Genomic DNA, 12,424 nt, shown 5'->3' on the forward strand with positions numbered 1-12,424 from the left:
TACATTAAATTATAACAGTAAGGACTGAGATGTGGGCACATGTTCAGTTCTGTCAGCCCTGCTAAAACTGCTGCCCAGGGGAAAGGCAGGTGTCCGTGATGTGATAAAGTTTTCAGTTGCGCTTATGTGCACTGCAGGTTTCATACTGCTGGCTTGAATGTGCCTGAGTCAAGGTCTGAAAAAGAGTTTGGAACATTAAAAAAATGTTTTTATCCTACCTGCTAAACTGATTTCTTGCATGTACTCTCCTCTCTCATTGTCTAGAAAGAGAAAAAAATTGCTTGGAATGGATTTGTTTTTTTGTGGATCTAGTGTGGCCTTTGAGCTAGGAATACATGGGTGTTCATGTGCACATTAACTTTTAATTCTTTATTTTCCTCCTAGTAGATAGCTCAAGCTTCCTAATAAGTGGGATTTATGGAGGCAACAACAATTTGTGAGGTGGTGGGCTGATGCTAGCCATCTTTTGCCAAAAGGATGTGTTCATTATTTCAAAGTGGCTTTGTTTTTTAATACGCAGAATATACATGCACTCTCTACTGCCTTCATTAGATGTTGTGGATGATCAAAATCCTTGAATGTGTCACTACTCATTTGTTGACAAAATATAAGTGACTTCACAAAGAGTTAATAGTTTCATACTCCTAGTCTGTTTGGATATACATATGATTAGTATGTTGCATTTTTGCCCTCAGATTCTGAGTTTAGAGATAAATTCAGTTAAATCCTAAGAGTGTATAGTTGTAGGAAATAAGAATAATGATTGTGCAGCTGTAGGCTGATATGAGCATTGTTATTTATAAACAATACTGACAACTATGGACAAGCAATGAGAATCTGAGAGGTTGTGCTCTGTGATTAGCACTAAACAGTATTAACTGTTTTGATTTTCCACCTTATTTATTGGCTTTCTTTTCAAACCTTTTTTTTTTTCCAGGCCAAAATATGTAAGTAAATGTGTCCTCAATGTGTGAAGTACCAGAACTGCTCTTCCACTGAGTAATTTGAAGCCTTGTGAAGGAAATCAGCCATTTCTCTCCATAGGAATACCATCCTAGTTCCTTAACCTCAGTCTCAAGATTACAGGCTATGCAACTTTTAAGTTTTTTTTTCTCTTCTGTTTTGCAGTTGCACATTGTGGTAACAACCTCTGGATTTAGTGATATGTGGTAGCAGACAAACCAAACTCATATGCAGATCTTCCCTCTACTAAATCCAGACAAAGGTTTATTGACTGTAATTATAGTTAACAATGGATAAGCCATGATAACATTTGTAAGAACCTTGTGAAAATCTTAAAAATTCCTTTTCAGGACTATAATATTCTAACTCCTTGTGGGTCACAAAGCTGCAAATAAAGTAGTTGTACTTTTGCCTGTGAAAATTAAACCTACATTTCCAAGCCTACGCAAACAAATATCATTTTCCAGTACAGTCAGGTCAGAGTTTCTGGGCTTCCAGAAAACCCTCAAAGGACTACAGCCTACCTGCTCAAGGTCCTTCCTTTTCATTCACCAGCAAGTAAGAGAACAGTAGCAAACTAAATTTTTTTTTAAAAAAAAATCTCTTCAAAGTCCCAGATTTGCTTTCAATTTTGATGTCTAAAATTTCATTGCTGTGGATCTCAAGAAGAATACAGCTCTCAGTGTCTTTCTAGAAGTCTAGAGGAAGGAAAAGCTAAGTCATGGAGTAGAAATCAAAGTAACTCATTTGTGATAGCAATTTTGCAGTCTTTACAAAGCATCCATCTCTGTAACTGAAGAGTTGGCAAAGTTTACGTGCCTTTTTGCCTACTGAATTTTCTTTTAACATCTTTAGCCTGACTTAATAAATACTTGCATAGCCATGTTTCCGAACAGTTAAAAAGGTACATTTACTATTTTGGCAATATAAAATAGATTTTTTTTTTTCAGTCAAGAATGGCAGGGCCCATGTGAAAAATATAAGCTTCTTAGTGAGAGTATATGAAGCTAATCACAAACAATTGAGTTATTATAGCAAAGTAAACCACCAGTTATCCATATGACTTAATCTACCTTCTTTGACTCTTGCATTTGCATTTGTAATGGACTAAAATCACAAGCACAGATCACTGGCATGGCCTAGCTGAGCGATAATCCATGGAGCTGCAGCAACTCCATTGTTCCAATAAGCTGATCATACTCTAACAAATGGGATTTTGAACAGTCTCCCTTTCCCCGCTTATGAAATAGTGAGTGATCAGAGAGGCAAAATCACAGCCTACAGACAAATGCATTTCTTTCCCTGATCCTTTCAAATTGCAGCTAGTGCCCCCTTATTTTCAAAGTAAAGTTGAATTTCCTGTCTTAAAGTGGTAGAAATACAGATCTAAGAATTCATGTTTAGGCACTAGCTGAAAATGCTGGTCTAAAGATGCATTTTGACTTAAGTACAAGTAGAGCATAATTTACTTTCACTGATATTTACATTTCACTATTTGTTTGTCAAGTTGTTTCTTAGATCTGGAGATAAGTCACATCATGTAAGACGTGTCTTACTGAAGTTGAGGTCTTGTCTACATGCGGAACTGCTTAACTGAAATCAGTTTTTGAACCAAGATAGTTAAATCTGTGTAGTTATTTCTAGGTGGACAGGTATAACATTAACAATAAGCAATGCACACAAATACAGAAAGGAATATTTGCATGAATGTGGTAAAAATACTAAAAATAAATTAGATTTGTTAACTAGAAAAATTTCACTTTGGGAAAACCTTGTTCATTTACTTTTTGGGTGTAGCTGAATATCCTGAATAACTTTGGGTGTAGCTGAGCTCCTTAAGAGCATATTGCACAGCTTATCCATTTTGTGAGAGTTTTTGTTTTGCTTTGGGTTTTTTTTTTTTTGCAATAGATCATGAGATAGAGTAAAAGGAGAAATTAGAGGAATAATTTTCTTTTTAGCTCATGTGTTTGTAGAAACATTTCTTATTTCATAACAGTGTGTTCAGTATTGATCTTCAGTGTACTGAGGATGAAAGGAACATGGTACAGGAAGATTACATGAATGTAGTCAAAAAGTAGAATGTATTGTTCATTCAAAGAAAATCTCTGGTTGAATTAGCAAGATAGGTAATTCTATGTTCAAAAAGGAATAGGATAACCAGATTGATTGTTAATTCCCTTATGGTCTTTAAACACACCCGTGAAGCTGAGTATCCAGTAAAAACAAATGTAGAGTCTATAATTTCAGATTATTCAAGATGCTGAATTCTAGATGCCTATTAGGCAAGCAAGACCATGCTAGAGGAGACATCTGTACACAAAATTGGAGTCCATCTCATTGAAAGACATTACGGGTTTAGTAGACTTTGTTCTTAATTTGAACACAGATAAATTCTACTAGTCAGTTTTGTGACAGATTGTGAAATGTTTTCATACTCAATTTTTTAAGAACATAAAAACACTGAGAATGGGATTTGGGGGCATTTTTATGCTTAGATTCCCATACTGACTATAGTTTGGAAACTGCTTCCTTCTTAGCAATCTGGGAAAAGCCACATGGTTGCAATCACAGGCTGTTGATTTACAGTTCAATTTGAATTGCTAGATTAAAAGTCTGTTGCATGCATGTAGTGGGAAGCTAATCTCTAAAGCATTATAGCAATATCTATATTGTTTTGGTGCTTGATGAACCAAGAGCCCATTATACAAAGATCTCCACAGAGGTGGTACAAAAGGCTTCTGTCCCAAAGTGTTTGTAGTCTACTGTGTAACAGTTAAGTGGATATGGAGAGATGACTAAGAGTATTTTATGTTAGCAAGCTGCTCTGTGCATGGGACACAGAACTGTACCTCTTCCCTGTGTTGTCTTGAAGCCTTCCTCAAAATTAAAGAAGCAGTTTCTGACTCGGCCATTCCCACTTCCATTTGGAATATGGGCTATATCTGTGCATTAAAATGAGCTGTTTTGCTAACAGGGATAGCCATGCACACCACATGAGCTTTCACTATTCTAAATAGTTCTCTGGTGCTAATGTGAATACATGCATCATTCTAGAGCATGTATGGAAGAGCAGTTAAAAGTCCCTCAGTACAACTCAGCAATTTGGCTGGCTCCCATGGTGCTGAAGGTGCTCCTAACAAACTCCATCCCCGTTGATATATTCAGTTAAGCTACACAGAATCAAATGATTAAACTTTTATAACAGTTTTCTTCACAAAAATTTGTCAGGGTTGACATGAAATAGAGCTTCAAACAGAAAATTTTACAATTGGCAGGGAGAGAAAGAGTAAGGGGAAACTGGTGGTTTTCTTCCCTTGATAACTGCATGGCAGGAACATAAATACTGAAATTCTTTGTACAAATTGTAATGGTTTTATCAAGAGATAATGACAGCAGGAACTTCACTTAGTGTGGTGGTTTAGAGCAGAAGAGTGATTTGAATACAGATCTCAGATCCTAATTTGAAGAATTTCCCAACAGGTAGAATAGTTCTGAACTCCAGTTCCTTTTATGTTTCCCCTTTACTATAATGAAAATTTTTGCAATTCTTTTGTTAAAAATATATAAAATAAAACCAAAAGATCATGCTCAATCAGTATTTGGAGAAACAGTAAGTTCACTTCAGAAGAAAAATCAAAAACGCTCCATTTATATGGGGCAAAATAATTTGCTTCCCCTCTCTTCATTAAAATATCTTTTAAAAATCCATTAGGACCACAGTCTACTAAAACCTTTCCTTTACTGCGCTGTGGGACTGTGTCTGCCTTCAGAAATAGTCTCTAAAGTCCGGAGTCTGAAGTCAATGGACACATTCCCACTGCTTTTAATTAAAGCTAAAATAAATGAACCTAAAATACTGTCTATAAGGTAGGAGATAGATGCGCCTTTTCACAATTACTGTGTGATCAGGATCTTAGAACCTTTTTAGTTATCCTTTTTTAAGTATAACTCTGAAATGTGCAATGTAGAAGATGTTTGCTTAATGGAAGCACTGGGCTTTGGGTATTCTTTCAGATCATGCTTTTGAAGAAGTATTGTATTAGAAAAATAGCATTTAGTATATTTACTAGGTGTCATGGTCATTGGTTTTGTCATTTGTATATTTTAATTTGAAAATGCTTTCTAAATGCATAGCACTGCATTTCTGTAATGAAAATAAATGGGGTAATCCTTTTTAAAGGATTCTTCCAAATGTATTTTTCAACTGCTGTGCGATAGAAACGCTGTCTTCTGATTCTTGAAGAGATAGGTGTTGCATTACACCTTCAGGAAGTGGATGGTTTGATGTTTAAACAAAGCCATTGTAAATGGAAGCTGTGTTTCTCTTGAGTTTCATTTGCTTGAAGGAGCTGCCCTTTCTTTCAACTACATATGCTGTTACAAGCTCAAAGCTTGAGAGATGGCCCAGAAACTCAGGTTATTATATATATGAGCCCTATCTTGTCCCAGGTAACACACTAAATCATTCAATTTATAGGGCAATAACGTTATGGGGCCTGGCATACTGAAGTTTGGCCTGATGGAACAAAAAGCAAAATATGTGTAAATATTTCTAATCAATAAGTCATTCAAAGTCACTATTCAAAAATTCTGAAAGAATATTTAAGATTTTAGCATACCATATCAGCTTGCGTTTCAATGTTTTGTTAATGCTGACTTAGCTGTTTTATAAAGGTAATCTCTCACATCAGCCCATGAGAAGGAAAATCAGAAGAGAACAAAACACAGTGCATTCAAAAAGGCATGAAATATACAGTAAAGAAATTATACAAGTCTGTGAAGGGAAGTCCTTCCAAAATAAAAGAATTTAATATAAATGGGAATAGTGAAATTTACATGTATTCTGTTTTTATTGATAAAAATTGTAGCTAAAATGCAGATAAGATTTTAGCTTGATTTCCTAACTAAGTGAGTCTCAGAATATCACATTGTCTGTAATGATTTTTGAAGCATTCAGTTAAATAGGAGAATTTTGGAGACAGATTCCTAAACCCGTTGAAAATAGTGGGGGTGTAGAAGGGGGAAAAATAAATAAAAGCCTTTCTTCTACTGCCTCGAAGTGGAAATAGTAGACTTCTGTTCTACGTTTTGGAAGTAGTCTGCTCCAGTTTAAAATAAGATATAGTTTGCAAATAACATATTCTTTTGTAAAGTAATACAAAGAAAGTCTAAGTAAATCATGGTACATAACATATATTTGTATTCTTTTTCATTATGCACAAATATTAGGAAGCATTATTATTTAAACACAGAAACAAGGTAGATGGCTAATAGTATAATCAATCTTATGTAATTGTAAAGTAACTGAATTTTAATTTACTATGTCTTTTCTCACATTCCTGTCAATATGCTATGTGAGAATTTGATACTTTAGTTTTTAATTCTCTTTAATATCTACTTTTAATAGCATGTATTTTGTGATTTAATAATTTCCCAGATTCAATAATTTGCCCAATAATCCCCTCTACATGGTGAGCTATTCCCAGAAATCTAGTCTTTAATGGTCTTATTGCATGTCTGTCAGCACTAAAAAATGGCAAATCTCAACTGACTAACCCACGCTAAACTACAAGTTACAATATAGTGAGTTTGGCTACGAAGCAGAACACTGCTTATGTTTTTCTAGCTCTTAATGTTAGTTTCCTGGCTCAGTGGTTTCATCTGAGGCATTTATACCTGTGCACGCCATGTTTTATTATTGAATCTATCATTCTAGCTGCTTGACTTGCTTTGGAGAGTACTACTTGTCTGATATGTAAATTATTCAAGCATTGGACAAAAAGCAGTGAGGAGCTGAAGCCCTGGAGTGTGCTCAAGGGTGTCACAGGGGCCTCTCACAATCTGGGAGGCGGGGATCAAATGGATGTTAAGTTGAGCAAGTGGGACTGCTCATTTCCCAACATTTCCTGAATTCCCTCCTGAGCAGGCTAGCTAAGCGCTGGTAACAGATACCTGAAGAATGCGCACCTGCGTGCCATTTTGATACCTTCTTTAGGACAGCTCTTGATAAAGAAAATTGAAAAAAATAGAGAAGACCGACTGTGAGTATGGGATGCTCTGTTCCCGAGGACAACAGGTGAAGCTCTCATTATTGGTGCTGTGACACCTTGGAGTTGCCCATTGGTAAAAAGCCCATGTGATTTTTCTCAGAGAAGGATTATTTATTACTGTGTGTATTCTGTGATCGGAGTAATCTTCATGTACGTTTGTTTCCCTTGATTTTCTCTACGATATTTAGGAATTTCTTTTTTTTTCTGGCTTAGGTAACAGGATATGAGTATCTTAGGGATGTATGTAGGGACCGTATGTCTTGAAGCACATTAGCTGCTAGTAGCCTTTCTTTCTAGAATGTGAGAGTCAACTAGTTCATCTTAGAAATGTGTTAACAAAGTAGCATTAAACACATTAAGTTATCTGGTTCCTCCATTTCTTGTTTGTGTTTGAAAAGTGTTTTTTCTGCTTATTTCATGTGCCTCTCAACTATCAAATCCATATTCACTTCAGAAAGACTTCCAGTTTCTAACAACTTTTCTTTCTGATTTGAAAAAATAACAGTACAAAAATCAATAGCAAAGAGGAACTGAAGCTTTTACATCATTGTGAAATGACTATTAATGTTGCTGAAACTGCTTCATTGATTGAATTATTCTTGTTTATATCTAGTATCAACTATATCTAGTAGTAAGCAGTTAAAAAATAAAAGCTTTTATTTTCAGGACTTCTTCCAGTCATTGGAGTTTTCTAGGACATTTGTATTAGCAACAAAACATATGTCAATTTGGGAAACTAAATATATGAAATTAAGAGGGCAAATGTTAAATGGATTAAAAGCTGGCCCACTGACAAATTGAAAAAATGTGGTGTTAATAGACAGATATAAATGACTGGTGAGATTTCTTGCAGGATCTTTCTGGAGTCAATTCATGGATCAATAGCACTTAACATTTTTATTAGCAGTCTAGACTGTAACATAATACGTGGTCAGTAAAACTTGACTATGGCATAGAGAATGGTGGTGGTGTAAATAATTTTCTAGACAATTACAGAAGCTAATAAAATATGTTTTAATATTGCCAAACACCAACTTCTTGGGTGCGATAGGAAGCTATACAGAGTTGTAAAACTGTGATTGAGGGAAAGACTAGATCGTCAGAGATAATTGGGTCTCTGGAAGGGATAAGCATTAACACAGTAGATGTCTATATTAAAGTGAACCTGTTGAGTGGGATAGTGTTAAGTTCTTACCTCTGCATGCTGTATTGACAGGAGTGCTTTAGAATGAGAAGTCAAATTTTGTTTTTCAGTCCTAAGAAAGATCCAAAAATAGGGCAGAGGGAGACATGGGATGCCTAAGACCTAGAGATCAGGTTTTATACCTTATGCAACTTGAAAAAAATCAACTTTGCTTATTACTGTGTGTGGGTATTTGGTGTGAAAAGTGCATTTATCAGTGCAGGACAGGGAGTTTTTTCAGCATCATTGATAAAGGAACAGCAAAATTAAATAACCGGAAATTTAAATTAGGGAAGAAAGTGAAGTGTTACTAAATAGAGGAACAGGCTTGGTGGGGATGCAATCATATATCTGATCATATCATATATGTCTGATGTATTTAAAAGTGTGCATTATGGGTAAGAGAGTGAGCATTCTTTCTAACAGATGCACTGTAGTCCAGCTGTTGAAGTAGATCATACAATGGAGGTGAATAAATGGTTGGGAGCATAACCTGCATTATCTTAGGAGCTCTAACTGTCCCTGCAAAGTCGTCGTTACGGGTTCACAGAATCACAGAATAGTTGTGGTTGTAAGGGACTTACACATGTGGTTGTAAGGGACTTAGACATCTCCATCTCCATCCCTTTCTCCAATGGAAAAGATGGAAGCAGGCAATTAATTGCCCATTGAAACATGGTGGTACCAGCAGAGGCAGTAGTGACAGAAGAAGGAAACTAAACTATTAAGTGTTATTTTTGTGTCTGTGATTTTTGGTATCTAGAGGAATTCAACAGTTAGTTCCCAGACTTTTCCTTGAAACGTATCCTCTGGAGGGTCTGCAAGAAGTCAGAGGTAGAGAGATCATTTTTAAATTGCTGTCCCACCGATGACTACTTCTCCTTGACTTCTATGATTTTTCCATGTAAATTCATTCTGATGCTTAATGCTTGTTTAGTTTTGTCAGTACAGTTTACAGAGCACTTCCATTGCATCAGGTGAAGCATATTATATTCTGGGAAATGAATGGGTGGGACCTACAGAAATTGGACAGTCTCCTTGGAGAGCATATATTGTGAGGCTGGAGAATGTTGCCAAGTACTACATTTGTTTGTTGGATATGGTCCATTCCCTTCGGTGCGTGTCAATCCACAAGGAAGTTGCTGGCAGTGAGTCTGATAATGCTGGGAACTGAGAATAAAACATGCCAAAGGGAGCTGTTTGACAGCAGATGCAAATGGAGAAATATCAGAGAGATTTTCTTGCTGGTTGTTTGCTGTTTAATGTAATGTTAAACATTTGCATTCATTCTGACCATTCTCTTTCAGGAATATCAGCCATGTAACACCAATGCCTGCCCAGAGTTAAAAAAGACAACTCCTTGGACCCCTTGGACTCCGGTCAATATTTCGGACAACGGTGGCCACTATGAACAGCGATTCCGATACACCTGCAAAGCGCGCCTGCCTGACCCAAACCTGTTAGAGGTGGGGAGGCAAAGGATTGAAATGCGGTACTGCTCCAGCGACGGCACCAGCGGCTGCTCGACTGACGGTGAGCAAAGATGGAGGGGCTGCACAAGGCCACTGGCTAGCAAAATGCCTGTAGTGCCATCTCCAACACGGGGTGTAAGCTTTGCCTGGCTGGGGTTTGCATGACAGTAATGTAAATAATGTAAAGGAGGGCAGGAGGATGGCGATGGGGAAAGTAGTTTTTATTCCTTTAGGGCATAGCTTAGTCATTGAGACTAATCAGGCGTCTTTAACCACTCTGAGATTTGCCACATTATTTTTACATTCTTTGAATTAATCTGCAATCAGTGGCTTGGTGGTCTAGCTCTTGTAGGAATTCTTTCATCTCCTTATGTTCTGGTTACATTTTACTTGGGGAGAGTACAATTTACATTGTGCAATGTTAAGGTCTTTTATAAGTATTTAGCTGGAGCACTTAGTATAGATAATGAATGGAAATTTTTGCTTAGTAATTCCTGCTAAAGTAATGTGCTCAGTAAGGTAATAACTGTAAGATTCATGCAGTCTATGAAGTGGGTAATATCTGTTATAAAACTTTATATCGCGCTATTGCCAGCATTTTAAAGTTCGGATTATTTCTAAGATGGAAAAATCAAATCCCTCAAAATGCTTTTTAAGTCTAGACATCTTTAGATTTGAATTCCTTCATTTCTGAAATCTTTTTTTTTCCCTAACAGTGATACGTAGTTTGGAATAATTTATATACATATATATATGCATGCACATGCTATAATGTAATATAATTGTATATATTATATATATGTACAATTGCAGGAGACTTCTGACACAGATTTTATTAATATGTTTCATAAATATCAGTGTTGAACTATATTCAATTACATAATTATATGTCATCATTTCTTTGTATAGCAATATTACTTTTTGTATTATAATTACATATTTTAATGAAATACTAATACTTAATTATTATAACTCAGTATTTATTTACCTTCTTTCCACTTATATAGATTTTTGTGTCTTTACAACACCCAGGTAGGTTAAAAATACTTAAAGAGAGACCACAAAGAGGAAAAGGTTCCTGAGTCTTTGGACTTTGTAATTCTCAATATTTTTTCAGACAGTCATATCCAACTATTGTGAAAAGCACTGTTAAGCATCTCCTTCTCTTTATCCTGGGTAAAACCTTCTTTGATTAGTGTGATCATCTATGCCTCTTTGAACGGAAGTTAATAAATGTTTACAAAAATAAATAACAATGAACGAAGTGAAATACTAAAATGAAACTCGTGGGCATCCAGATAAGGATATTAGCCAATCTGCAGTCTCCAATGTTTATTTTCTAGGTCTGAGTAGTAAAACAGATTTTGGTATGGAGCAATTCTTGTAGGAAGTGCTTCCACTATTTTCCTGTTTTCTTCCAAATTAAGTTTAGCATTTAGCAAAGGTGTGCTTTAGTAGTAATGATTTTTGACCAACCTTTCTTGTCCTCCTGGGTGATGGTGCGTCTTGAAGTACACTTATGAAACCTTTCTGAAATTTTATGAGATTAAATGAGGAAGAGGGTATGTGTTTTTAGCCAGATAGTACTAAACTGGGAGACTTACAAAAATAACTAGAAGGAGATCAGCAGAAGAATTTAGATATCATGGACATTGGACCTGACAGGGGTGAGATGGTCTCACATAAGGATGGAGAATGCTAAAGCCAGTACACTTGCTACGGATTAGTCAATCAGTAGCACAAACCACTGTCAGAGCATCTTAAATCACATTGCTACAAGGAAGTTAATGATGGAGACACCTTTCTCATCTCTGAACTCATGATCATTAATCCTTTCCCAGAGTTGGGTGTGTAAACTGACCCTTTTTTTACCAAGTATAGTGCCTACTTTTTGTTAAATAATATATTGTATTCAGGCAGAGTGCAAGGGACAACGGCGTGCATCTGCATGCATTCCTTGCCTGATTATCTTGAATCTTGTCTGATTTTCTTTTAATTTCTGAACACCAGACTCCTGAGCATTCTGGCATTGTAGCTTATTTGCTCCATCTTGCTGAAACTGCTATTTTTCTTCCTTTGGAAATAATTAATCATTGGTCAAAGGTATAAGCATGACTTTGTTGCCTGGTAATTGGAGTGTTCATCTGAGAGGATCTTTGCTGACTAGTCCTAGTACTACTGAATATTTAAATACTTCATATTGAGTAGTCAGCAGGGCAGGAACTAGAATACATCTGTTCATTCTTCCTAATAAGTGCCTTCATACCCGTGTCACAAATTTGTGCTCATTCTTTGACTTTTTCATTGGCCAGAGAGTCTTTAATTATTTCATGAATAATGAAATTGCTTTAGCAACTACAGGAGAAGGCTGGTACCAAATATATTCTCTCTGAGGCAAGAGGCAAATACCAGAGGGCAAAGGAAAGAATCAAACCCAGCTCTCCAGTGTTTCAAGAGGATACATTAGCTAATATGCTTTTGGATAGAGGATTTACTGTCATGTCTCTGGTAGCCATGTCCTTTTTTCAGCCTGTTTGCTTATGTTTTTGTTGTGTGTTTTCTGTTTATGGAAGTCTTTATGGAGTGGAATAGTCAGTGGAATATTGTTTTGTTGGTCAATGTGATGAAACTTACTGACTGTCTCTAAACTACGGTATCCAGGAGGACTTTCCTGATCGCACAGGAAAGTTGGATCCACACGTCATGCCTCCATCACTCCTTGGTTTCATGGGAAGAAAACACATGTGTGATAA

At 36.2% G+C, this 12,424-nt stretch overlaps 1 protein-coding gene across 1 annotated transcript in view; it reads left to right on the plus strand.

The window, feature by feature from the left end:
- Positions 1–12,424, plus strand: part of SEMA5A (semaphorin 5A) — a 179,983-nt gene that overhangs the window by 140,246 nt on the left and 27,313 nt on the right. Inside the window, exon 16 of the mRNA XM_088528915.1 lies at positions 9,507–9,732. Within this exon, the coding sequence (XP_088385041.1) occupies positions 9,507–9,732 (226 nt within the window). The remainder of the gene's footprint in view (positions 1–9,506; positions 9,733–12,424) is intronic.

The sequence above is a fragment of the Tinamus guttatus genome, unplaced genomic scaffold (genome assembly GCF_059628265.1).
Source record: "Tinamus guttatus ecotype Peru unplaced genomic scaffold, ASM5962826v1 Tinamus_guttatus_pri_ptg000315l, whole genome shotgun sequence".
Classification (NCBI taxonomy): Eukaryota; Metazoa; Chordata; class Aves; order Tinamiformes; family Tinamidae; genus Tinamus; species Tinamus guttatus.